The following is a 25830-nucleotide window of genomic DNA, read 5'->3' on the forward strand; positions in this document are numbered from 1 at the left end:
CAAGAATGCTTGCTACTACTATTCCCCCCGAGGGCTTCTCATCTGCCCACCTTCCACAAGCCAAAGGGTCATTTTAAGTTCCTCCACTTCCACTCTCTAATGTACAAAAGCCCGTTGTAAGTTCACACACATCCCCCCCAGGTTTCTTAACGCCCTGGCCCCGTCCTTAAACTGCCAGGACAGCTGGTCCTCCCACAACAAACAAACCACCTCCCCACCCCCCACCCCCCAAAGCTGTTTTCAGTCTCCCAGCCCCATCCTGGCAGGACTTTGGGAACCCCGACTCTGCCTTGCAGGCGGTGGGGCCCAGGGGGCGGAGCCAGACGGGTGGGCGGGGCGTGAGGTCTGTGACGTAGCGCCCCGCCCCTCCGCCGCGGTTGCCAAGGCAGCGTAACCGGCGTCAGGGTTGCCAGGCGAAGGCTGCGCGCTAACAAAGCCGGTCTTGCTCCACCTCTCCTTTCTCTCCAAGCCGAGGCCCAGTACGGCCCTTCCCCACCCAAGTTCTGCTGCTTTCCCTCTCCAAGGGTGCCAGGCCCTGAATCTCTCCCCACACTCCCAGCCTGGTGCCTGACAGCTTGTTTGGGAGCGAACCGCAGGTAGCAACCCCGAAGGGGAAGTGGAGGGAGGGGGCCGCGATGAGCTTAACCGATGGCTGCGTGGGTCTGAGGGAAGAGTCCTGCCCATGGGCCCACCTGAATTCTGTCTACAGAGCAAGAGGAAGGGACTATGATCTTTAAGAGAATATGACCATGGGTGATTATTGCCCTCTGCCCATCCTATATCTATGTTTTTGTACCAAGTATTACTATTTTATGATTTCTTACACAGAGGATAGTGATTTGGGAACACAACATATTCTGAGATCAGAGCCCCCGACCCTACTGACTAACCAAACCTCTTATTTTTCTTCTGTAACATGGGTATAAGAATACCTAGGGAGGGGTTGTCATGAGGACCAATGAGCGTGACTAGCACTTTATAAACGGCTATCATCGATCCATTTTCCTAATATTTATTGGGCACTGGCTATTCCAGTCACCAGGCTAGGTAGTGGGAATTCTATAGTGAACAGAAACTGATCGTTCCTGCCCTCGAGTTTACAGTCCATCAGGAGAGACAGGTGTTAATCAAATGATCATGTAAATAGTGAAAAATTAGAGCTAAGTGCTGGCAATGAGAGTTGGGTAAAGTGGTGCTCTGAGAAGATATAATGAAACTAACAGCTGAGGGAGAGCTGAGCTGAGATCTGAAGAACTGGTGGAAAGGTGGGGAGTACATTCCAAGCACAGGTAACCATGTGTCCAAAACCCACCACCTCCCATTCCAAACTCAGACAAGTACATGCAGTTGCCTGGTCTTGGGTTCCAAGAGCTGTTCATAGAAACTGCCTCTGGGGTTGTGGTGTCTGGATCCTCTCATTCATGTAACTGGAGACCTCATTTATATAACTGAAGCCCTGTTTAGTCCACACCAATAAAACAAAATGAGAGATTCCAGAACCATCTCTATTCCATATAGAATAAGACCTATTTTCTTCAGCACTGAGAATGTATGTGTTGGCCACAATTCCACATTGGGAAGGATATGAGTTTTTAAAAAGGGAAATCTGTTTAATTTTAAAGAGCTGAGGGTAAGGGGACTAGAATGGATCATTGAGGAGGGCCTACCATACTGACAGCTTTAAGAATGGAAAAGAATGTTACAAAAACATTGCAATCATGGAATGGTAAGGTGAAATGGGCCTTTCTCCACTTCTTTTATCTGATGTGAACAAATGATCCATATTACTCAAAGGCATAAAGGCTGGGCTTTGGGGCCTCTCCAACCTAAGGAGCCTATGATTCTAAGTCGAGTATATGGGAGCATGAAAGAATTTGACCTGCCCCTCCTTCTGTCCTCTCCATTTCTACTGTGATGCTACCATCTACCCAGTCACCCAAGATTGAAAAGTGGGGAGTCACCCTAAATTATTCTCTCTCCTCATCCTCCTCCCTCAGTGGTTACCAAATCCCATAGCTCCTGTCTCTCCTATCCCTTCCCATTGTAACTGCTTTTCAAGGCAGTGATGCTCAAGAGTGCTTGCCAAAAGTGCTGCCATATTATCCTTCAGTCCACTCCCTTTAGCTCATCTACACAGCTGTCAATCAACGAATATTTCAGAGTCCAATGAAGAGAAAGAAATCATATAACAAGTCTAACAAACAGAGGGCAATATGAAGAATTTTTAACTCTAATGGGATTGGAGTAATGGAAGATTGGCAAGACATAAAGAGATCTAAAGCATACAGAGATACAAGAAGCAACCACAATCCTCGAGATGGATTACGCAGCGAAAGAGACAGCCTCCTCAGAGCTTGTTGCAGAGGGTGTGCCCACATCTCACTGGATGGCAGAGAAATTGCTGAGATGCCAGGGAGGCAAAAATCTGTCTGGGATGCCAGAGAAGCCATTCATGAAAGGTGACAGACTCACTGGCTACACTCTGCTACGAAGCTTCCCCAGAGAGATAGATGCCAGGGGGGAAGCCAGGAACTGCAGTCAGGCACTTAGGAGGTCACATAGTGCAGATGCTGGAGAAGCTGTGCACTGCCGGATCCCAGCACGGGAGAAACTGCACACTCCTGCACCTAGCAAAAAGATACATCTGTGGAACCCACAGAGAAACCCCTTCCTCCTCCAGGATCCCTCCAGCACCCTGTACTGAGGAAGCTGTACATTATGGCCACTGGCAAAATGAGAAATATTTTAAGGGTCTAGTTCTGTTTTTGCTGAGGAGGCAATGCAGGGTGGATTTGGAGCATTAAGCTAACACCAAAATCTGATGTATGACTCTAGTGCTTAAATTCTACCCTATTGAATATAAAGTTCAAAAGCTATACCAGGGCATACCAGGCCTATTTTATATTCTGATCTTGGGCTCTATATTCAGCCTTAGGCCCAACCACTCTCCCTTTGTCCCCTCTAGCCCACCACATTTACTCATAGTTCCCTGAATTCACCATGTTCTCTTATACCTCCACACCTTTGTCTAAGTACTGTACTAGTAGTCATAGCCACAAAGAACTCCCTCCTTGCTCTCATCAGTAGGCAGATGCTTATTAAGTAGCTTCTCTGTACCTGGCACAGTTCTGGGAGATGGGAATAAAGCAATGGACAAACCAGGCTTCCTCAAGTCTCTGTTCAAATATCATAACCCTTTGGGAAGTATTTTTCAACTTCCTTCTCCTACCTTCAGAGGGGTTGAATTCCTCATCTAGAAGTTTCTAGTCACCAATATCTAGTGCAGACCTGTTGACATTTATCATACCCTGTTTTAATCATTGATTTTCCTATTAGGCTCTTCCACTAGCCTATGAGCTCTCTGAGGGCAGGGTGTGTGACTCGTGTATTTCTATATCCCAGTATTCAGTACTATTCTTCACACTTGAGTTTTGTTAGATTAATATTTGCCCAGGATCATATAATGAGTCAAAGTCTTGCCTTATAGTCAAGAGTGCTTCTCAACTAGAACCTAATCCACCCTATGGGGTCTATTGGAAAAAGACAAGTCAATGTTGAGCATCATCAGAAATGATAACAGAAATAGGACAAAAACATAGCCCTGATCTTATATTGAAAACTATGGTGCATTCCCCCTCGGGGCCCTTTTATACTTCGAGTCCCTGGATCATAGACATGCTATAATGAAATCAGAAGTAGGAAGGACAAGTAGATGGGTGAAAATGATGTGGGAGTATTCTGACACTTCACTCTGAAAAATGAAGACTCTCATATACTTAGGAAAGACAAGGTTAAGGTGACCCCAGATTTGTATACCAGATTTCCAGATCAGAGGACATGCTACACAGCTATAGGGAACACAGTTAACATGGCAGACTGTAAATGGTAGCCTGGGACTTGTGTACCATGATGTGAACATGAGGAAATCATTGAAATACAAGCATGCCTAAGTTAAGATAAATCGAAAGAGGTTCACTTGTCCTATCTAATAAAACAGTAATATGCAAATTAACCATCACTCCATGACAAAAATGGCGGCGCCCATGGCCACAAGATGGCAGCGCCCAGTCCTCTCATCCCTGCCGGAGTCCCCCAGTCCACCCAGCCTTGGCAGCGCAGGTTGTTCAGCTCGGAGGCGCCTGCGCCCCCACACGACGATTCCCGCCCAGCGGCGGCAGCCTGGGCTGAGTCTAAGTCTGCCAGGGGCGCGCACCCCAACGGCACGATCCCCCTCCCAGTGGCCATTGCCTGGCTGAGTCTAAGACTGCAAGGGGCGTAAATCCCAACAGCGTGATCCCCCTCCCAGCGGCCATAGCCTGGGCTGAGTCTAAGTCTGCGAGGGGCGTGCACCCCCATGACACGATCCCCCTCCCAGCGGCCTTAGCCTGGGCTGGGGTCTCAGCCTGCGAAGGGTGCAATCCCCCTCCCAGCGGCCGTAGCCTTATCTGGGGTCTCAGAGTGGGAGGGGCGCGTACCCCCACAGCGCGATCCCCCTCCCAGCAGCCATAGCCTGGGCTGGGGTCTCAGAGTGCGAGGGACGCGCACCCCCACAGCGTGATCCCCCTCCCAGTGGCCTTAGCCTGGGCTGGGGTCTCAGCCTGCGAAGGGTGCAATCCCCCTCCCAGTGGCCATAGCCTTATCTGGGGTCTCAGAGTGCGAGGGGCGCCCACCCCCACAGCGCGATCCCCCTCCCAGCAGCCATAGCCTGGGCTGGGGTCTCAGAGTGTGAGGGGCGTGCACCCCCACAGCGCGATCCCCCTCCCAGCAGCCATAGCCTGGGCTGGGGTCTCAGAGTGTGAGGGGCATGCACCCCCACAGCGCAATCCCCCTCCCAGCAGCCATAGACTTATCTGGGGTCTCAGAGTGTGAGGGACGTGCACCCCAATGGCGCGATTCCCCTCCCAGCGGCCATAGCCTGGGCTGAGTCTAAGCCAGTGATGGGTGTGCACCCCAACAGCCTTAGCCTGGGCTGGGGTCTCAGCATGTGAGGGGCGTGCACCCCCATGGCGCGATCCCCCTCCTAGCAGCCATAGCCTGGGCTCAGTCTAAGCCTGCGAGGGGCACACACCTGTGGTCTCAACCACTGAGTCACACCAGCCAGGCAGATATGGAGAAGTCTTAAATGTTTCTTTTTTTGTTGCATATATTTTATTGATTTTTTACAGAGAGGAAGGGAAAGGACTAGAGTGCTAGAAACATCTATGAGAGAGAGACATTGACCAGCTGCCTCCTGCACACTCCCCACTGGGTATGTGCCCCTAACCAAGGTACATGTCCTTGACCAGAATCGAACCTGAGACCCTTGAGTCTGCAGGCCGATGCTCCATCCACTGAGCCAAACCAATTAGGGCTGTCCAATATGTTAAAGAAAAAACCCTATCTAATAAAGAGGGAATATGCAGGGGAGGGCATTTGGGGGTGACCGGGTTGTCAGGGGGAGGGCAGTTGGGGATGATCGGGCTGGCAGGGGAACAGTTAGGCATCGATCAGGCTTGCAGGGGAGTGGTTAGGGGGTGATCAGGTTTGCAGGCAGAAGCGGTTAGGGGCAATTAGGCAGGCAGGCAAGCAGTTAGGAGCCAGCAGTTCCGGATTGTGAAAGGGATGTCTGACTGCCTGTTTAGGCTCGATCCCTGTAGGATCGGGCCTAAACAGGCAGTCAGACATTCCCTGAGGGATCCCAGATTGGAGAGGGTGCAGGTTGGGCTGAAGGACACCCCCTCCCCCAGTGCACAAATTTCGTGCACCGGGCCTCTAGTTAAATAATAAGTGTGGACCTCATAACTTCCAAGAGATGGTACTAGCATGATATACAAGCAATTTTGGGAAATTTGCTAATAACAGAGCCAAAAGCTCTACTCAAAAAAAAAAAAAAAAGGGAACAAGGTCAGGTAGGACTGCTCTTAGCAATTTTGTTGTTGGCATCCAAATGCTGGGTTTGCTGGATCATAGATTGGCTGAGGATAGAAAAAGATTCAGACTTCTGTGAAATAAACTTGGAGAGGCAAGATAATATGAATAAGACAAATTATGGAGAGCTTGAAAGTCAGACCATCATGTTGATAAGAGAAGAAATGAAGATGTGGCATTGCTTTATTCAGAGAGGGTTAGTATGTCATAGTGTGGAAAGAGCAATGAGGTAGACCTGAGTTTTTGATTCAGCTCTAACAAAAGCTGTTAGCTTGTGCCAAACACCTCACTTATCTGTACATCAGTTCCCTCATTTGTAAATTGAAGATATTGAACTATATTGTAAGCCAAATTAAGTCCCTTCACATCGATGTTTCTCTCTCTCTCCCCTTCCTCTCTCTCTAAAATCAATAAAAATATATCCTCAGGTGAGGATTAAAAAATAAAAATAAAATTGAAAGAAATAGAATTGTGTTGTTGGGGAATGGCAGAGATCACTACGAGAGTAGAGGTGATCTAAGGTTGGAGTTTGTTACACTGGATGATACTGTAAATATTACTATTATGTTACTGTTTTACAAATTAAAAATAGAATGAGGTCTAAAGAATAACCTGCATCCAAATATGATTGCCACTTAAGTGAAGCCTCACTTGATATAAGCCTGCTTTTCTGATTCTTTCAAACTCACTCAGTTTATCTCAATCTTAGACTCATATGACCATCTTAAAATTTGTTTATGCTTTGGTGTTTTATAGGTATCAGAAATTTTAAAGACACCTTCCCCCACCCCACTTCTACCAACCCCAGAAAGCAACATCAATTCTCCTGAGGGAATCCCAGCTCCTATTTATAAACTAATACCGTTTCATTCCTTTATCATGTTGCCTCAGTAAGAGAGTTAGTGGTTAGCTACCTGCTATTTCTTTCTTAGCTAGATATTCCTACTTATTTCTCTTGGCTTCCATCTTCTTTAGAAAGTACCAGGTGCCTTTGGCCTGTGTGACATTCTATGAACTCTGCAATCACAATTTCTCTGTAATCAAAAAGAAGTTCATCTGCTTTGCTAATTTGTCTCAAACTTTCTTCCTGGCTTCTAATCAATATCTTAGTTGAGTAATTTAAATTAGAAGTTAATTGTTCACTTAACAACAAGTTTTTTTATAGTTCACTTTCTAATGAATATTCCTTTTAAATTATATGAATCTCAGATTTTACTGGAAATTTATTTCAATAACCACAAGAATCTCTTCTATAACACATAATCTTAAAAGGTTGAAGCAAAACTGTTTTTCAACAGAAGTACTTGGCACAGCAAAATGTCCCCCAACTTTTTCATGTCATGGCGCACAGAGAAAATATTTGTAAAGCACACCAGAGTAAACTATAGAGTATTAACGGTGTATATGGTGCTTACAAAGAAAGTCAACATATATATTTATTATATAACTAGGGGCTCAGTGCACGAATTCGTGCACCTTGAAAGGAACTGTGGGCCGCAAGGCTGCAGTAAGCACAGGGGCAGGTCTCGGCCCATCCTTCGCACCCCCGCCCAGCCCCATCCACCGCAGCCCCTGGGTCCCCTGTCTGCCGGCAGCCCAGCTCCCGCCATCGCCAAGTGATTGGGGCAGCGCCAGCAGCGGGTGCAAGGTGGCTGCTGTCTGGATCACCCCTCAGGAGCAGGGGGAGGTGGAGTGCCCTCAGGGACAATCAGGGCCGGCAGCTGCTGCTCACACCCACTGATGGTGCCGAGCGATCGGGACCAGCACTGGACACCAGCATTGGGTGAGAGTGGCAGCTCTGGCGCTGGCTGCGGGGTGTGAGTGGGGCCAGTGCTGGCAGTGGGGGCGAGAGGCAGCTGCTGGCCCCGATCTCCCCTCAGGAGCAGGGGGCGGTGGAGAAGCACTGAGGGGCGACTGGGGCCAGCAGCCACCGCTTGCACCCACTGATGGTATCAAGTGATCGGGGCCAGCGCCAGGCGCCAGCTGTGGGTGCAAGCGGGGTTAGCACTGCCAACAGGTGCAAGCACCAGGCGGGACCGCGGTGCGTGGGAGCAAATAATTTTCAGTAACTACCAGAGGCTCGCCCCATGACAGCGTCCGGCGCCCTGCCTTGGTCTGGCGCCCCCGCTCACCTGCTCCACCATCCCGCCACGGCCGACGCCTGCCATGTTCCACGCACGCCCCTTGGTGGTCAGCGCACATCATAGTGACCAGTTGTTCAGTTGTTCGGTGGTTTGGTTGTTCTGGTTGTTCCGCCGTTCAGTCTATTTGCATATTAGCCTTTTATTATATAGGATTATAATAAAAAGTAAAATATAGAGTAAGAGTGAAGATATTAAACATTAGGTTTAAATAAATCTTCCACCCCCACCTCAAGTTTTTTAAAGGAGAAATCAAGCTTGCTTTCTTATCATGAGTTTGCTTTATACTGTTTTATGTTGAGATGACTATATGCAGTTCTTTCACGTAAAGCTGAAAAGCAAACATTGTAATGCTGTTCTCTTCTATTTTTAGTCATCATCGGTGAGAAAGGTGGCCTCACAGATGGATCTTTGCAAATGATAGAAGGGTACTTATTGACTTTTCTCCAATTGGCAGAAACTCCTTTCTCACTATTAACCACAATTTGGATAATGTGATTTCTTCTTTCACCGAAATTCCTGTGATAATGTGAATGGATTTCCACTGTACTTAAACTTTTCCTATCATGTATTTCCAAATAATGTGACACTTAACAGATGTTTTGCTATTAGACTTCTTTAGACTTGAAGTTAGAATATCAGTTAAACTCCCCAATGAGGTAATTCTAACCTCACATTCCTTTGAATTCATGAGCATTGTTGGTATACTTTATTATATTTTCACACATTCCTTGCAATTTTGATTAAATTCAGTCCTGTGCTCAAAAATGTCAAGTGAGCCAATTTTCTGAAAACAATAAATTCTCCTCACCAACTCTGCAATAAGGATCACTGACTTTTTTTTTTTTTTTTTACAATTCCTCTCTTAGCTCCTAACCTCCAGAAAACCTTTTATTTTGCTAATACCTTGGTAGGAAACATCAGACTGTTTCTTCACATAAAGCTGAAAACAGATTGACAGAACCATAGCAGCCTGGATTTTGTTAGTAACATCCTCTAATGTGGAACTTACATCTACAGGCAAACATAGAGACGAGAACTCTATGTGAGCCAAACAATGTTTTGGTTGCCTCCTACGTGTTCAGAACATGGAGAACAGATAGCAAGTAAAACCTTCCCACCTCCCTGCCATCACAGCTTTCCCATCGGCACAGAAACCGTTGTATTCATCCAGAAAACTTTTTGTTTTAAAGTACATAAAGTATTCCAAATACTTCATCCTGAGTAGTTTATTTTGGTAATTTTTGGCAAAATAGTATTATTAGCAATAATTTTTGGCAAAACATATCCTTCCAAGCATTCCTTTCTAAGGATTCTAACTAGTGCTGTTAACCTGAACACTGTTACTGACATCTGCCGGTTCACTTCTCTGCAAGGAAATGCTGTGATTAATTAGTCGTGTAGAGAGTGTCATCAATGCATCTTCCAACAGTATCATTCTAGAATAGCACTTATAATCCCTTTACTTCACGTAGTCCTAAACGTGCTAATTTCCCAGGCAGGTTGGTAAATGGTGATTCTGTAATTGTAAGAGTCATTTTGGCTTTAGTTCTTAATTATGTGACCTTTTAATTAGCTTCTTGAAGCCAGACCCAATCTGATGTAAACTCTTGTTGTAGTTGTATATACTGTTGTAAACAGTTTCATAAAACAGTGGTTTTCAAAGTGTTGTTTCAGGGACTTCTGAGGATCCTTGAGACTTTGGTTGGGTAGGAGTCTATGAAGTTAAAACTATTTTTGTAATAATGCTAAGACATTATATGTCTTTCTCACTCTCTTTTTCCTTAAGAATGTACAATGGAGTTTGCCAAAAGCTACATGATGTGTGATATCATATCAGATTGAATGCAAAGCAGATATAAGAATCTAGGTGCCTTCTATTAAGCCAGACATTAAAAGATTAGTGAAAATGTAAAACAATGTCTCAGTAAGGAGTTTTGTTTCTGGACACTATTGCATTTTTCATAAAATTATATTACTTATGTTAACAAGTAAAGGATTTCTTTATATTTTTAATAAATATTTTTTAAATTTCTAAAAGGATAAATATTTTTAAAATATATTTTATTGATTTTTTACAGAGAGGAAGAGAGAGGGACAGAGAGTCAGAAACATCAATGAGAGAGAAACACTGATCAGCTGCCTCCTGCACACCCCCTACTGGGGATGTGCCCGCAACCAAGGTACATGCCCTCGACCAGAATCGAACCTGGGACTCTTGAGTCCGCAGGCCAACGCTCTATCCACTGAGCCAAACCAGTTAGGGCTAAAAGGATAAATATTGATAGATATAACTCACATTAACAAAAGTTCTTTAGGGTCCTCAATAACTGAAGAATGTAAAAGGGTGCTGATGCCAAAACCTTTAAGAATTACTATCTTAAGAGGCTCTAGAACACAGATATTTTCTATTAAGGCTCTGGCATAATTTACCTGGCACCATTTTTTTTTTCATGTGATACCTTTTCAATGAAAATAAGATATTTAGGCAGACAAAAAAATTATCAAGGCAAACAAATCCAAATTTGAAATAATCTTCACTATATTACCTAATAAGTGACTTTATTTTTTTAACTCCTGTATATGTCTTGTGAATCTCTAAAAAGTATTCAACAATAATTCAATATTTAAAAAATTATTAATATTTAGATTTAAATTATACTTTATGGTGGGAAAATGAATACCATATTAAAGTACTTAAGGAAACATAGGCCTTTTTGACTACAACAAATCAATATTCAAGGAAATAAGGTTCATTTCCTTAAGCTATTTTAAATCATTAAATTTTTGAAAAAGTAAGCATTTGATAAGGGGGAACTTTGGAAATATTATAATTGAATTTAATAATTGAAATGCTAGCTTTTCCACAAAATAAATATTATTTATCTCAAGTATAGTTAAAAATTTTTGAAAAATGTTTTCCATATGATATTAAAGGCCTAAGTCCCCTTTATTAAACCAGTTAAATTATTTTCCATTATTTTTTGATTTTAGAAGGAACATTATTTCTATAAGTAATATAATTATGAAATCCATTAAGAATCAGATTTTGGATATTTTACATCAAAAGCCAAAAATAAAAACAAATATAAATCAAGGCACAACTTTAAAAGTGAACAAAATCAATTATGTTTTATTAGCAGTGACGATGATGATGATAATGATGATAAGGATGATGAAGGCATATATACCTTCTTAGTTGGGAGAAAATAAGGTTTTCAAACAAATTATTTCTTGAACAGCCTTCAGGAATGAATTAAGTTTGAGAAGCGAGGTTCCACAGTATATGCAGACAATCAACTTGTATTAGTAACTTTTTAAATTATGAAATATTTCACAATACAAAATCCAATGCATAATGTAAAAATATAGGCATAAAAATAATGAAACAAACATCGAAGCAGCCACCATTGAGCTTAAAATATAGAACATCGCTAATAGTGTCAGGACCCCTATTTCATCTTCCTGATGACATCCCTCTCCTTCCCTGACACAGGATAACAGCCATTCTGAATTTGGGTTTATTACTTGTTGTTCTTTATTGTAACACTTGAGGCCTGACGCACAAAATTCGTTTGCAGGTACGGTCCCTAGGCCTGGCCTGTGATTAGGGCCATCTTCCCCAGCTGCCCGCTGCCACCCTCCCCCAGTTTCCCGTTCACCATGGGGGGATCAGAGTCTGCTGACCTGGGGGGAGGGACAGGGAGGTGTTCAGTGTGCCTCATAGCGACTGGTCACGTGGTCATTCTGGTTGTTCTGCCATTCAGTCGGTTTGCATATTACTCTTTTATATATGTAGATGTGCTCCAATCCTTCCACTTCCAGGGAAAAGGGCAAAGGAGTGTTGCTGAAAGTGATTAGGGCGGCAGCAGGGTGAACTTTTTTTTTTTTGGGGGGGGGGGGCGGGGAGAGTTTCCTCCTGATGAGGGGCTTCAAAGGACAGCAGCCTACTTCTGCTACCCTCTGTCTCCAGAGACACAGTTTCTGATTGGCATCTGGCAGGACAGAGCAGTTGCAGGTACAGGACTGGGAGCGCCTTTCTGCATGCAGCTCATTGGAGAGTCTCTTCCGGCCAAGGAAAGCTTTGTTCTAACCATTTGCCCCAGAGCCAGGGCTGCTGGGTGGTCTGAGGCAGGAGGGCAGAATGAAGGTGGGGAAGGGCAGGAAGAAGTTATGGGGTAGCAGCCTGGGGGGTGGGGGAGGGAGAGGGTGAAATCTGTGTGTGTGTGTGGGGGGGCGCTGGTGCAGAAGGAGAGTTGGGGTCAGCATAGGAAGATTTGGAGGTACTGGGGGAGTAAGGGGGACCAGCAGATGCCAGAAGAGGGGAAAGGGTCTACAGAATCAGGTGGGGGTCCGCAAGGGTGAGTATAGACTAAGTCCCTTCCCCAGACCCTGCCATCCCAGGTGGCTAGTGGGAGGGGCCCATAGCGAGGTGCTGAGCCTCCTACACTTTGTGTCTGAGGCTCCAGAACATGTGGCCAGCACGCCCCGCCCCTGCCACCCCGCGGAAGTGCTGCCATTTGGAACGCATTTGCAGACACATGGATTGTTTTTAAGTTAATGCTTTTCAATTCACTCTGTTTCCCACTTGTCCTTTTTTATTGAAAAGGCAGATTCTGCTGGTGTGTGTTCCTTTGCGGGGGTCGCTGGGGTGTTTTCCACAGACAGAGATCTTATGAGAGACAGAGACAAAAGGCCCAGTGAGACATGGGGAATGAGTAAATAGGATCAGAAAGCAAGGAACAGGGAGAGAGAGGCACAGGGCGAGACAGACACTCCACACAGGGTGCTGTGGACGGCGATAGAGCTTCCTGGCCCGGTGAGAGGGCTCATTTGGCGGAGCAGCGGCTCCATGGGCACATTCACCCCAGGCACAGCTCCCAGGCCTGGAGTCCTCCGTGAACTGAAAGCCCTGGATAATTAGAGCTAATTACATGTGTGCAAATAGCCACAGGAGGCCTCGGGCCGGCCACCCCTCCCCCAGCCTGCCCCCTGCGATCCCACCCCAGCAGAGAAGCTTTGCTGGCCAGCTGGGGCTGAGCGGGCCCTGGTGGCATGGGCCCCAGCATTTAGGTCCTTAGGTTTCTATTACCTTGGCTTCCTGAGCATTCCCGTCTCTGTGAAGATTCGAGAAGGGGCTCTCCTTGTATCCTGCCATGTGGAGTGCCTGTCTGGAGCTGAGGCCGCTGGGTGAGGAAGGGACAGAGTCTGGTGCTTGGCTGTTGGTGATCAGTTTGTCTCTGCCTGGATGCACCACAGGACCCCAAAAGAGTGACTTTTCTGAGCTTTCATTTGCACATGCATACCGTGCAGGTCTCCTCTGAGACACAGAGTCCGAGGGGAAGGAGAGAGGTGCGAATTCCTCACGTGTGAATGAGGCTTTACACTTTGAACTGCTAGCCTGAATCAGTGATCTAATTGCATGGTTTCAGGAGCCTTTGGCAGGTTGGGTTGGAGTGGTGGTGGGGTAGGGTTTCATATTTCTATAGAGGCCCGGTGCACAGGTTGGGGCTGGCCGGCCTGCCCTGATGGGGGCCCCGGATCAGGGTGGGGCTCCCCATTGGGGGAGTGGGGCTGGCTGGGGCAAGGGGCCGAGGGTAGTTTGTCGGCCAGCCACACCCGGATCGGGGTGGGGGTCCCTGCTGGGGGGCTGAGCTGCGGGCAGTTTGCATGCTGGCCATACCCACCCCCCATCAGGGTGGGGGTCCCTGCTGGGGGGCGGGGCCGGCTGGGGCGAGGGTCCGAGGTCGTTCTGGTCTCTGTTGTTCTGGTCATTCTGCCATTTGGGTCACTGGGCTTTTATTATATAGGATTATGACATCTGTATGTAACCCTAAACAATGTATCGCCTTTCCAGCCAGCATCGTGAGATTCACCCACGGTGATGTCTGCAGCATGTTCATGGAGATCTCTGCTATCTTTCCAATCAATGAAGCTTTCACCACTCTGCAGTGGCCCTCTTTATTCCTAATAATGCATTTTGCCTTAAAGTTTCTTTTGTCTGGTATTAACATGCCTACATCAACTTTCTTTTGGTTATTATTTGCCTATTTAATCATATATCCTTTTACCTTCAATCTTCATGTGTCCTTATGTCATTTCATATGTGCCTATAGTTGAAGTTACTAAAAATCCACTCTGATAGCCCTAGCCGCTTTGGCTCAGTGGATAGAGAGCATCAGCCTGTGGACAGAAGGGTCCCAGTTTCGATTCTGGTCAAGGGCACGTACCGTGGTTGCAGGCTCCTCCCCTGGTCCGTGTGCATGCAGTAGACAACCAACCAATGTGTTTCTCTTACATCGATATTTCTCTCTGTCTTTCCCTCTCTCTTCCACTCTCTCTGAAAATCAATGGGGAAATATCTTCAGGTGAGGATTTTTTTTAAAATCCACTCTGATAATTTTTATATTTTAACTGGGACATTTATCACTGTTTCTTTTTATTATAATTACTGACATACTATATGGATTCTTTTCTGTTGCATTATTTATCCATTTTTTTTCTATGCTTTTCTCTCTCCTTTCTTCTTTTCTATTGATCAAGTTGTTTTGCTGTTGTTGTTTTTAATTCCTATTTCTTCTTTACTAGTTTGGTGGTAATATTACATTTTTAGAAATTTTACTGTGCATACTTGCATACTTGACTTTTTACAAAGTCTAAAATATCTTTATATTCCGCTTTCTCCAAATAAAAGAACGTAAAGTAAAAGAATGGAGTACCACCAACCTGAGACCACTTTAATTTTTTGTCTTGGGATTTTCCAACCAGGCTGGTGGATGGAATGAATTTAAAACTTAGACCTAGTTTGTGGCTACAAACTCATGGGAGACTACTTGCCCTCAACAAGAAGCAACAATGGAAACATATTTCTATGTCACCTCCCCGGCCAGTAAGCAGACGTTTTCAATCCCACCCTTTCACACTGAGGGTGTGTGAACCTCGGAGGGTCTCAGGTTGGGGAGGGGATCAGTGATAGGAGAGTCCTTCAGTTCAGCTGTTTACATTATGTAGGCCCAAGACCTGGTCTATTTCCAACTCACTTGGCCATGTGTCTGAAAGTTTCCAGTTTCTGGCATCTACACTTGCCCCTCATTTTGTCATTTGTCATTCTGGTTTCTGCTTTATTCACTTGGCACTTAATTTCTCCTGCTTTCCTGCAATATAACAAGGTAATTTGAAAGGTACAGTTTGCTGGGATTTGTCTAACATCTAGGTGTTTTTTGAGGAGGGGCTTTTCAGAATACCTAGATGCTTTCTCTACTAAAAAGCAAACAAAATCTTTTAAACTGTTGTTTGTGCATAGAGCTTTATACCATGTATGGATTTTCATATTTTGTTTCAATTTGTCTTAGAACTTTTTGAGTGAAATGTACATTTCTTCTTCTTCCTTTTTTTTTTTTTTTTTACCATTAGAATAGATAAGTACATACAGATGTAAAGAGAGATGTTCATCAAATGCCTGCTTAATGATTATTTTTATTTGGAAATAACTTAATGTCAAATAACAGAGGATTTACACAGTAAATTTTGCTACACTCTTACTTGGCCAATAAGAGTTGCATGCTATGAAAGATGTTCATGAAATGCTGTGGAGTAAATAAGTTGTTTTGCCTGACCACATTTTTATTTATACAAATATATATTATTTACATTGAAAAAATTCTGGAAGGAGATATCCAATATTTTGGGGTGACATCATTTTGTTTACTCCTTGTTGATCTCTACTTTTTAAATGACTAAGTATTCTGTGTGTGTTTTTATGTTAAAGGACAGAATTATTTACAAGAACAAATAGAAGGGTTAGTAAACCACGTTTCAGTCTCAGAGTTGTGTCACTATAGAAGGTATGTCTTGTGGGTGGTGAACTCCCCAGTATTGAGAGTGTCCAATAGTCTGGGTGCCCTCCTGTCCAGGATTCCTGTCATTTTGTGACTCAGAGATTACCATTTTATTTATTTATTTTTGTCTGCCAATAGGTCAACCAATCAATGCCTCAGACCGATAAGCAAATATGCATTCCCCCGGAGCTGCCGGAATTGCTGAAGCAATTTACCAAAGCCGCGATTCGGACCCAGCCACCGGATCTCATCCAATGGGCGGCGGAGTACGTGCCCCTTTCTCACCTTCAGCCACCCATTCCCATTGGAGGTGGAGATGTGGGGTGGAGGAGGGAGGGACTTGGAAAACTGTGAGGAGGTTGTCGTGGCTGCAGCCTGGGAGTTGGTTAGCATAATCTGTTTGATGTTCAGCTCTTACATTGCTTTGGTGCTTTAAACTCCACACATAAATCCATCAAACTGGGTCTGAAGATGAAATGCCCTTAAGCGAACCAGACTGAATAATAGGAAGTTATGGCAACAGGCAAAGTGTCCTGGGGCAATCAACATGTTAGATTATCACATCACATCAGCATACGCACACTCTACCCGGACCTGCACCCCAACCCCTATGCCAGGGAAAAGAAAAATTCAGCATCTGGGAGCTTGGCCGGCCTAACCAGGTGTAAACCAGGGCCTCGTTCCCCGGCCTCACCACTAGGTGGCAGCAGTGCACCGAGGGTGGGTAACGTGGGACTGGTCCACTCCTTTCATGAGACAGCTTCTTCGTTGCTGTTAAAACTCTCGCCCCAACCAGTGACCTTTTGCATTTTGTCAATGGAGAAAATGTTATTCTCTTTCGTGTTTCTTTGAACTGACTTATCCATACAGTACACATTCTGGAGAAATTAGGTAAAACAGTGATAAGGGCTGGAGAGCACCTGGCCTGGCTGAAAACGTGCCTCAAACGCAGGTGCCTTCTGTCAGGCAAGTGCCCCAGAGGCTGCTCAGTGGAAGGAGCTTACACAGAGGCTGCTGGCCCGGACTGAAACAGCTTAACACAGAAAGCCTCTCAGCTTTGAAGTTGCTTTTTAGACCAAGTGCCTCCTTGAAACTGGGGAACTGGCACTTGAGGCAGGAGTTGGGAGCTAACCAGACCTCCCAGACCACTTTCCGGCTGTTTTTCCTGTGCCAGGGCCTCCTAGTAGCTAGCCAGTAGCTGTGGAGTGGAGCTGGTGGGTTGGGGGAGGGAGGTGAGGTTGAGTAGGTGAATTGAGCAGGTGGTGGGAAAGAGGTGTGGACACCTTGAGAAGGCACACAAATAGAATCTAAGAGAGCCTTCCAGAGGCACTGAGCCAGTGCACTCATGCCCTTGGGTTGGGCCACCATGACGCTTTTACAAATGGGAGGAAAATGAGCCAGTGGTACTCATAAAAAGAGACAGAAATGCGGTTGCTTTGCTAGAAATGAGGCCCGTTTAGTTCTCCATTCTACGTGTTATGTATGACCTCTAAGTGTCAGAAAACTAATTTCTCTTAGGCATCACAGGCAGGCTTTGTTTTACACTATACAACGGTTTAGAATCTCATTTTATTATTCTTGTGCCGCTGTTTTATAGCAAGAAAAATGACATTCCTTGGTATTGTCCCTGACATTTATGTAAGAAAACACTCCGCTGCTACGGCCTGCTTGCTCCCGGACTGTATTGTGTGCTATAAACTTTTTAGCTATCCACGAAGCGTCCGTTTGTAGTTCCCTGCAGTGGAAAAGGAGAGCGTGACCTACCAGCACTCTCTGTTCAGACACTGGAAAGCTCTTGGCACATGGTTTTATGTGACTTACAAATCTGCAGCATTTTAGAGCGTAGAACTCCACAAAATACACGTCTAATTCATCACAAGCAAGAGTTTCCTGCATATGTGCTGTCAATGAAAACACACTTTTCTTGTAGTTATTTTGGGGCTATGTGCCGCGGAGAGATTCCTTCAGTGAGAGAGCGGGCTGAGCCAGTCCCTTCGTCTAACTGGGCAGAGCTTACACCTGAGCTGTTGAAGATCCTGCATGCGAGGGTAAGGGTCACACTGCAGCATCCAGCGGAAGTGTGGGGACAATGTCGAGGCTGGGCGGGTTCGGATAGAAGCCCACTGTCCCCCTGGCAACTCAGCTGGCCACTCAGCAGCATCCTAAAGCTCACTAAACTGTGCACTGAAAGCAACTCTTCCCCGAGGGAAATAGGAATGATGTTGAAATGGACAGTAAGCTGAGTTGTCAGTGGGGTCATCCCAGATTTCCCTGAAGCTGGTGGGATGTCCAGGGGCTCCATGCAGTGCTAATCCCTTCTCTCCAGAAAGTGCAGGTCCACCCCCCCTACCCCCCCCCCCCCCCCCCGTGACAGCATCTCCCTTACTGATCAGGATCACAAGATGAGGACCATCGCAGGTTGGTGGTGGGGCGGGGCGGGGGGTGGGGCAATACTGTAGTTCCCAGATATCCCAGGTGTGGCCATAGACTAACTTTCAGGAGAGCCCTGGCTCTCCTCTCTGCCGCATTACCCTGGGAGCTGTCTGGTGAATGGATGAGGCAGTATGGTTTAGCACCCTAGACCCTGCTTTAGGATCCAGGACAGAGCAGTTCAGGGTGTCTCAGGACTGACTTAGCTTAGCATTTCACTAGAATCAGAGGGCCTGCGAAGGCATAGTGACACTTCACTGGGGCGTCTGTACCTTATCGCACTGTTGGCCAACACTGGCCATTTGTTCCTTTTTCCTCTTAACCACCCAGTGCCTTGTTGCAGTGGGCATGGCAGAGATCTGGGGGAACTGGGGCCAAGCAACACGAAGCATCTTGACACGACCCCAATGTTATTCCTAGGAAAGGTGAGGGGTGCACGTGAAGTCTAGTGCAAAGAACTGAATGAAGTCTAGCAGCAAGAGACTTACCACCTAGTCCTAGTTTCACCACGAATCTGGGTCTCAAACAGTCTTCTGCCCCTTGGTTTCATTTCAGGCTGCCCTATCTGCTTTCTAGGGACAACCTAGGAGTGAAATAGCAGATAATAAAAGCATCAGAAAAAAATTAAAATATAATGTAAATGTACATTTTTCTCACAATTCTGTCATCTGACGTTAAAATGATTAAATTTACCGTAGCATGCTCTTCATTGGCTGAATATTTCTGTACCCTTGCAAGGATAACTGCTAATCAGAGTCCCTTTTATGCCCTGACACCCCCTGTCTTTTACTAGGATGCTGGGAGGACACAGAGCCTTTGCTGGTTAGGTATTTCTCAGGGCGTGCTCTCACCCTGTCCCTCATTCTCTATCTTCAACCATCAGGTTGGTGGCAGACTGATTGTCCATGTCGAAGAGCTGGCCCAAATGTGGAAGGTGCTGAGTCTCCCAACAGAGCTGTTTAATAGTGTGATGAATGTGGGCCGCTTCACGGAGGAGATTGAGTGGCTGAAGTTTTTAGCCCTTGCTTGCAGCTCTCTTGGTGTTGTAAGTTAGCTTTAATGCTTTTTTGTCCTTAAGGGAAAGCCTGTCTTTGGGCCTGAATGGGCAATACATCTGTACACACAGTCTGGTGATGAGCATGCCCCCTCTTGTCCACCCCCTCGCCTGTCCCAACTAGTCACTTCCTGGCGCATTAGCCAGAAGCAGGGCTTAGGAGGAAAAAGGGAGGAAAACTGTCGCCAGTCTCTTGGGAGAGGTTGACTAAAATGTGGCTTTTGGATTATTTATGAATGTCTTGCACTTGGATTTATTTCCATCACCACTTTACCCCCTCCATTCATATTCCTAGAGATAACCAAGACCCAGCTGTGGGTTCCAGTCACCTAGAAGATATACACGAGAGACTGTTAAAAAGAGGTGCAACTATATATAAAACTATTTGATAAGCATCATTGGATAAAAAAATCAGAGATAAGAGGGCAGGAAAGGGAAAATGAGGCTGTGTCTATACTTACAGTCATGATATCATCATGGATGCAATATGCTCATACAAATGTATGCCTTCTCCAAATTTAACTTGGTTTACAATTGGAAAAATCATTTTCCTGTTTTAAAGAAGAAGATACTGCAACCAGTTCACATATAGTATATATATATATATATATATATATATATATATATATATATATATATATATTTAAAAGCTTTAGGTATCGTCTTATATGTGACTCACTCTTGTTAAACACTGTTATAACTTAAATGAAGATTAATCAGAAACATGGTTTTTAAAAATCCCTGAAATACATACAAGTTTAAAAGTTAATGAGAAAAGTATTGCCTCTGCCAAAACCAAATGGTATGAAAAGGTAGTTTGAATCATTCAGTGAATCTAAGCACGATTGTACTCTTTCTTCTCCAATATGCTTGAAATGCATATTTGACGCTTTTGTTTCTGGGGAAAAGTACCAGAAATATTGTAGTCCACCTTTTCCTATGGATTTCCCCGCAACTTTCCTCCTAACCATTTCTTTGAGAGGAGGAGAGGTGAGGCCATTTGTGGTTTGTCTTCGTTGTTCTTTATGGCAACACTGTATAATGAATAAGTGCTCTCCTCCAGAGAGTGGAGGAAACCCAGCAGGGGCAGGTGAGCTACCACTCAGCACCATCACACTTCTGTGGAAACAGCCCCAAGGATTGGGGGAAATCACAGGGGGGAAATACAAAAGCTGACAGTTTTATCAAAGTCTCACAGGGTCACAAATTTACTCATAGCACATTCAGAGATGTTCAGGGGTGGGGAGAATTATTTTAGTTTATCTGTATGCAATTCCAACTTTCCTGATCTACACCACCCACAAAGGGTGAAGTAAGAAAATAAGTAGATTCAATCCAATTCTGGAATTTTCGTCTGATGCAATAACTGAAACAGCTTTAAGGTAAATTGTCCAGTCCCTCGGGCTTCTCCTCACTGCTCCTCTCTTTAAGATGACAGTAAATTGGCAGTTACTAAATAGTCCCTGGGATGTAAATAAAGCACAGCTTAGGGAATATAGTCAATAATATTGTAATAACTATGTATGGTGTCAGGGGGTACTAGACTTATCAGGGGGATCACTCCGTAAATTATATAAATGTCTAGCCACTACACTGTACACCTGATTTAATATAATATGGAATGTCAACTGTAATTGAAAAAAGTATTAAATCAATTGACTATATAAAAAAAAAGATAGCAGTTGAGGATATTAGGAAAGGGGTAACTCTAGGACTTTAGAACACCCAGCTGAAAGGCTTCCCACAACCCTTGGTCCCCTCTGGCAAAACCATGAAAAGGTACTTTGAATCAGAGGATCTGCCTGGAACTAAATACTCATCTTTGTGGTCGCTAGCTGTCTGCAATGTAAATCTTTGGTCCCGCCTCTCTCACCGCACAACAGTCCCCGCTGGCTCATCTACATTCTTGCTGGTGCTCAGGGGCTCCTGGAGTCTCTTCCGGATTGCCCTCACCTGCTCCCTGACTTTGCTGGTCTACTTCACAGCCCCTCACCACCTCGTGAGATGCCTGTGTCCTCTCCTCGTCCACAGTAACCTCACAGTAACCAAGAATGTCCATACCTCACAGTAACCAAGAATGACTCTGGAAAGCCACATTCCAACCCTCCCTCGGCTCCGCTCACTGTGCAGCTACTAGGTTGACTTTGATATGGCTGCCTCCCAAATTGGGGAGGGGAAACCATGAAGTGAATTATATCTTTCTACCTCCCTGCCAAGTGATGACGTTAGATTAGATGTTCCATGAGATTCTTGCATCTCTATTCCCCCTTCCCTGCTTCCTCTGAGACACTCATGCCTCACTCTGGAGAGCAATGGACCTCTCCAATTCTGGGAGGTCCTGAGGTAGATGACTTGCCCCCTCATCATTTCTACGTCAAAGGACATCCAGAGGTCAGCCTGAAGGTCTAGTCCATAAGTAAAGGGCACTGTGTGAATCCAGGAACCAATACTGTTATAGCCATTTGTTTCATGTTAGACTATTGCTAGGAACGTAAGTGTGGGAGTGGTCAGGGTGTCACCAGCTAGAGGAGGGTTTGCATTCTAGTTAACCCATATATCCTTAGAGGCAAGCCCAGAAATCCCTCCTTTCTTTGCCAACTTACCAGCCAGCCATGATCTCTGTACCACCTAGAAAATCCAGTTTCCTCCTCATAGAAAAGTCTAATGGCAGAGATTTTAGGTAGCAGGAACTTCAGTCTTGAGCTCTCTGAGTCTACACACACGATTCAAAATGCTACATGAAGACATGTATTCCTCTTCCCTTTGAGCACCCCCTTCTTCTAGAATAGCCTACACCACCTCCTGTTCCACTGAGACCAATTATATAAAAGAAGAGGTTGTGAAATTGTGCTCCTGGAAGGAATGACATATTTTGTTAGCAAATAATTCACTTTCTTAGACTTTCACCTCTAAATTCGAAAACAAGGCTCATAAGATGCTGAAAGGCTATCTCTATGAAGTGGATCTCCATCTGACCAAAAAGGAAAGGTGCATCGGAATGCAGCTTGCTGTTGACTTTAGATTTATTTAAGTTTACCAAAAAGCTCCAGTCCAGGGAATTCTTTCTTTATTCATCCATATATTAAATATTTTAAAATATTTTAAAATCTTATGAGGGCAGTAGAATTTGAAGGTTCTTTGGGGTAGAAAACATCTATATTAGTTTGTTAAGGCTGCCATAACAAAGAACCATGGACTGGGTGGCTTAAACAACAGAAATTTATTTTCTCTCAGTTCTGGAGGCTGGAAATCTGAGATCAAGGTGTGTCTGAGGTCAGTCTCATTTGGCTTGTAAATGGCCAATGTCTCCCTCTTTCTGCATATGGTTGTTCCTGTGTACATGCACGTATCCTCTCTCCCTCTCTCTCTCTCTCTCCTTCCTTCCCTCCCTGCCTCCCTCCCTCCCTCCTCCTCTTATATGGACACCAGACCTATGGAATTAGGGCCACTCTAATGACTTCATTTTAACTGAATTATCTCTTTAAAGGCCCTGTCTCCAAATATGAGTTGGGGCTTCAACATATGAACTTTGGGGAGACACAATTCATCTCATAACAACACCTCAGTTTGGATGAGACTGTAGGAAGAGACCAACAGGACAAAGGCAGCACAGGAGTAGGGTGTTTTTTTGTTTGTTTTTTGTTTTTCCTTTTTTAAAAAAAAAAAAAAAGAAGAAGAGAAGCAGAGAGAATGAGCTATGGATGGAAATTATGAAGTTCAGTGCATACATGCCTGCAAATCTACCCAAAACCATTATCATGCTGACCTCACCTACATGCATGCACTCCATTCTCACTGACAGCCTCTCACCCCGCTTCCCCGCATGCCTGGCCTCCCACCCTCCGTTGTGGTGAGGCCTGGCTCACTCCGTGCTTCACAGCGATTTCTAGAAGAGGACTGCCAAGGGCAGGGAAGAATAACTGCAAGTGGCTTGCTGCAAACATAAAATTTCTTTTACATCATGCAGTGTATCATTTTAAAACTCATATATGTTGAAGATTTTATTTCATAAAATAGCCATGTTTGTAAATGTAAAAAAACTTAATAATCAATTATAATTAATTAATGCAAATAATGTTTAAATTACCTGGCATCGGGTAAAACTGTCACTCCAGGAAGATGGGCCTAGTTTATTCAGCATCTTCACATACCTCCCGACATACCGACTTACATCCCTGGGTAACACGCGCCACAGTTAAAGGAACACCATCTAGACATTCATAATAACTCAGGGAGGGGAAGGCAGCAGAACAGCAAACAGAAGCTGCCAGTGAAGAACAATGCTGGCCAGCCATTTGGAGAGTTATAGCAGCTGCTGCTTCTTTCACCCAGTTTCACCCCTTGGGACTAACTTTTCCCTGATCCGGGGAGAGAATGTCGGGAGAATCTACACATCATCTGTTTTAGTAAACCACCAAGATAGACATGCTGACCTGTCTTTGCTAACTCAGAGCTAAGCAATCCTTTCTTTGAATCATTTCTTTCCTTTATCCCATCATTTCACAACTCTCTTGCTTGTGAAACTTATTCAAAGGGTAGGTGTATTTAAAGACAAAGTAAGCCGTAGCTGGCATTCATCATCTACTAATTTTTCCCAGCAACTACCAGGTTAGTGTTATGTCATATAAAGTGCTGGGTAGTTCTGATAATATGGACTCACATGTTTTAGTAGAAGAACTAGTTTTATTGTGATGGTCAGTGTCACTTTTCCTGATCGGGGACTCTTATCTCCCTGGGGCATTATTCTTCTACTCCGTTCTCCTCTCTTCCTGTGGCATTTGCTCAAAGTATCTCTCTGATAATGACCTCGTCCCCTTGGAGAGAAGATTGGAGAACAATAAGAATAATCATTTTAATTTTGTAGAATGCAAATCGAATTCTTGAATAAAGTTCTGATTAAAATAATAAATATTTTAAAGTATTATGATAATAAATATTTTTAAGTATTCATCAGTTTATAAACTTAATTCCTTGAGAATATCCCTCCAACAAAGAAAGAAAAGGAAAATAAAAAAAGATACCCAGGCCCAGCTGGCATGGCTCAGTGGTTGAGTGTCGACCTATGAGCCAGGAAGTCATGATTGATTCTTGGTCAGGGCACATGCCCGGGTGGCTTGATCCCCAGTGGGGGGCATGCAGGAGGCAGCCAATCAATAATTCTCTGTCATCATTGATGTTTCTATCTCTCTCTCTAAAAAATAAATAAAGATACCCAGTAGACCAAGATTTTCTTATTGAATTAAATAGCATTTGGGTGTAAAAAATTCAAACTTGCCAGAATATTATATCATTCCCACTTCATTTTATAAGAGCAAAATTTTTGTTTTCTTTCTTGTATCTAAACTGATCTGAGGAATCTATTCTGGAACAGTGACTCTCTCCTTATTTAATCTTACGGTTTTATAGACCATTTCCAAAACTCTCCAGATAGCATGTGAAGTTTTATCATGTGACCATGATACTGGACCTGCCCGGATCCCTTTCAGCACCTTCCAGTTTCTCTACACATATATTGCTGAAGTGGACGGAGAGATCTCTGCATCACACGTCAGCCGAATGCTGAACTACATTGAACAGGAAGTGTAAGTAAGCTTTTACCAACTGGAGGGGAAAAACTACCAGGAAAATACTGTAAATCTAGTAGGCCAAGGCATACTGATGTTACTGTATTATACTGATCTGGGAACAGAGATATAGTGTGAAGAACAAGAGATAAGGATCTAAAAGAGAAGGGGCAAGGGAAAGGGAAGAATGGTATAGGACCATGGTCGGCAAACTGCGGCTCTCGAGCCACACGCGGCTCTTTGGCCTCTTGAGTGTGGCTCTTCCACAAAATACCACGGCCTGGGCGAGTCTATTTTGAAGAAGTGGCGTTAGAAGAAGTTTAAGTTTAAAAAGTTTGGCTCTCAAAAAAATGAGTTTGCCGACCACTGGTATAGGATAGTGAACAGAGTGTTGCCAAGACCAGCAGCATAGCATCACCTGAGAACCTGTTAGAAACGCAGTTTCTCAGGCTACATCCTGAACCTCCCAATCAGTAATTCGGAGGCAGGGCCCAGGCATCCGTATCTTACAAGTCCTCCAAGTGATGCCAACTCCTGTTCAGGTGTCTCCAGTGGGTAGGAGTGAAGGAGGAGGGGCAGACAGTCAAGGGTTGAGAGAAAAAGAGGGTGATGAGGGTGGGAGCCGCAGCAGAATTCATTTGGAAAGTTTATATAATCTTTCTTCAGATGAATTGTTAAATGGACTAACCTCAGATATATATTTTTTTCCAAACAGAATTGGTCCTGATGGTTTAATCAAGGTGATTGACTTTACTCAAAACCCAAGGGTTCGGCTGGAGTAAAAGCACAATTTTGGAGATGATTGTGCTTCAGAATAGCTGAACCCCACACACCATCCGATTACCATTTTCTTGTACAACTGGTACACACTAATAAACAATTAGGCCAACATGAAA

General features: G+C 44.6%; 1 protein-coding gene across 2 annotated transcripts; it reads left to right on the forward strand.

The window, feature by feature from the left end:
* Positions 1-395: 395 nt before the first annotated feature.
* ROPN1 (rhophilin associated tail protein 1) lies at positions 396-25830 on the forward strand. 2 transcript variants are annotated; one of them, XM_028131165.2, is made up of 6 exons: positions 396-592; positions 16025-16152; positions 17817-17934; positions 19200-19361; positions 24777-24952; positions 25650-25830. In XM_028131165.2, the coding sequence occupies exons 2-6, from the start codon at positions 16037-16039 to the stop codon at positions 25714-25716; spliced, it is 639 nt and encodes a 212-aa protein (XP_027986966.1). In that variant the 5' UTR covers positions 396-592; positions 16025-16036; the 3' UTR covers positions 25717-25830. The 2 variants fall into 2 exon arrangements, with proteins under 2 accessions (XP_027986966.1, XP_008153734.1); XM_008155512.2 differs by having other exon boundaries at positions 397-596.

Source organism: Eptesicus fuscus, chromosome 3, assembly GCF_027574615.1.
Source record: "Eptesicus fuscus isolate TK198812 chromosome 3, DD_ASM_mEF_20220401, whole genome shotgun sequence".
Taxonomy (NCBI): Eukaryota; Metazoa; Chordata; class Mammalia; order Chiroptera; family Vespertilionidae; genus Eptesicus; species Eptesicus fuscus.

Bases quoted from the DNA above. Each gene is read 5' to 3' on its own strand.
- ROPN1 (XM_028131165.2), top strand. From the start codon at position 16,037: ATGCCTCAGACCGATAAGCAAATATGCATTCCCCCGGAGCTGCCGGAA. The intron at 16,153-17,816 runs GTACGTGCCCCT...CTTTTCTTGTAG, and splicing joins CTCATCCAATGGGCGGCGGA to TTATTTTGGGGCTATGTGCC. The intron at 24,953-25,649 runs GTAAGTAAGCTT...TTTTCCAAACAG, and splicing joins AACTACATTGAACAGGAAGT to AATTGGTCCTGATGGTTTAA.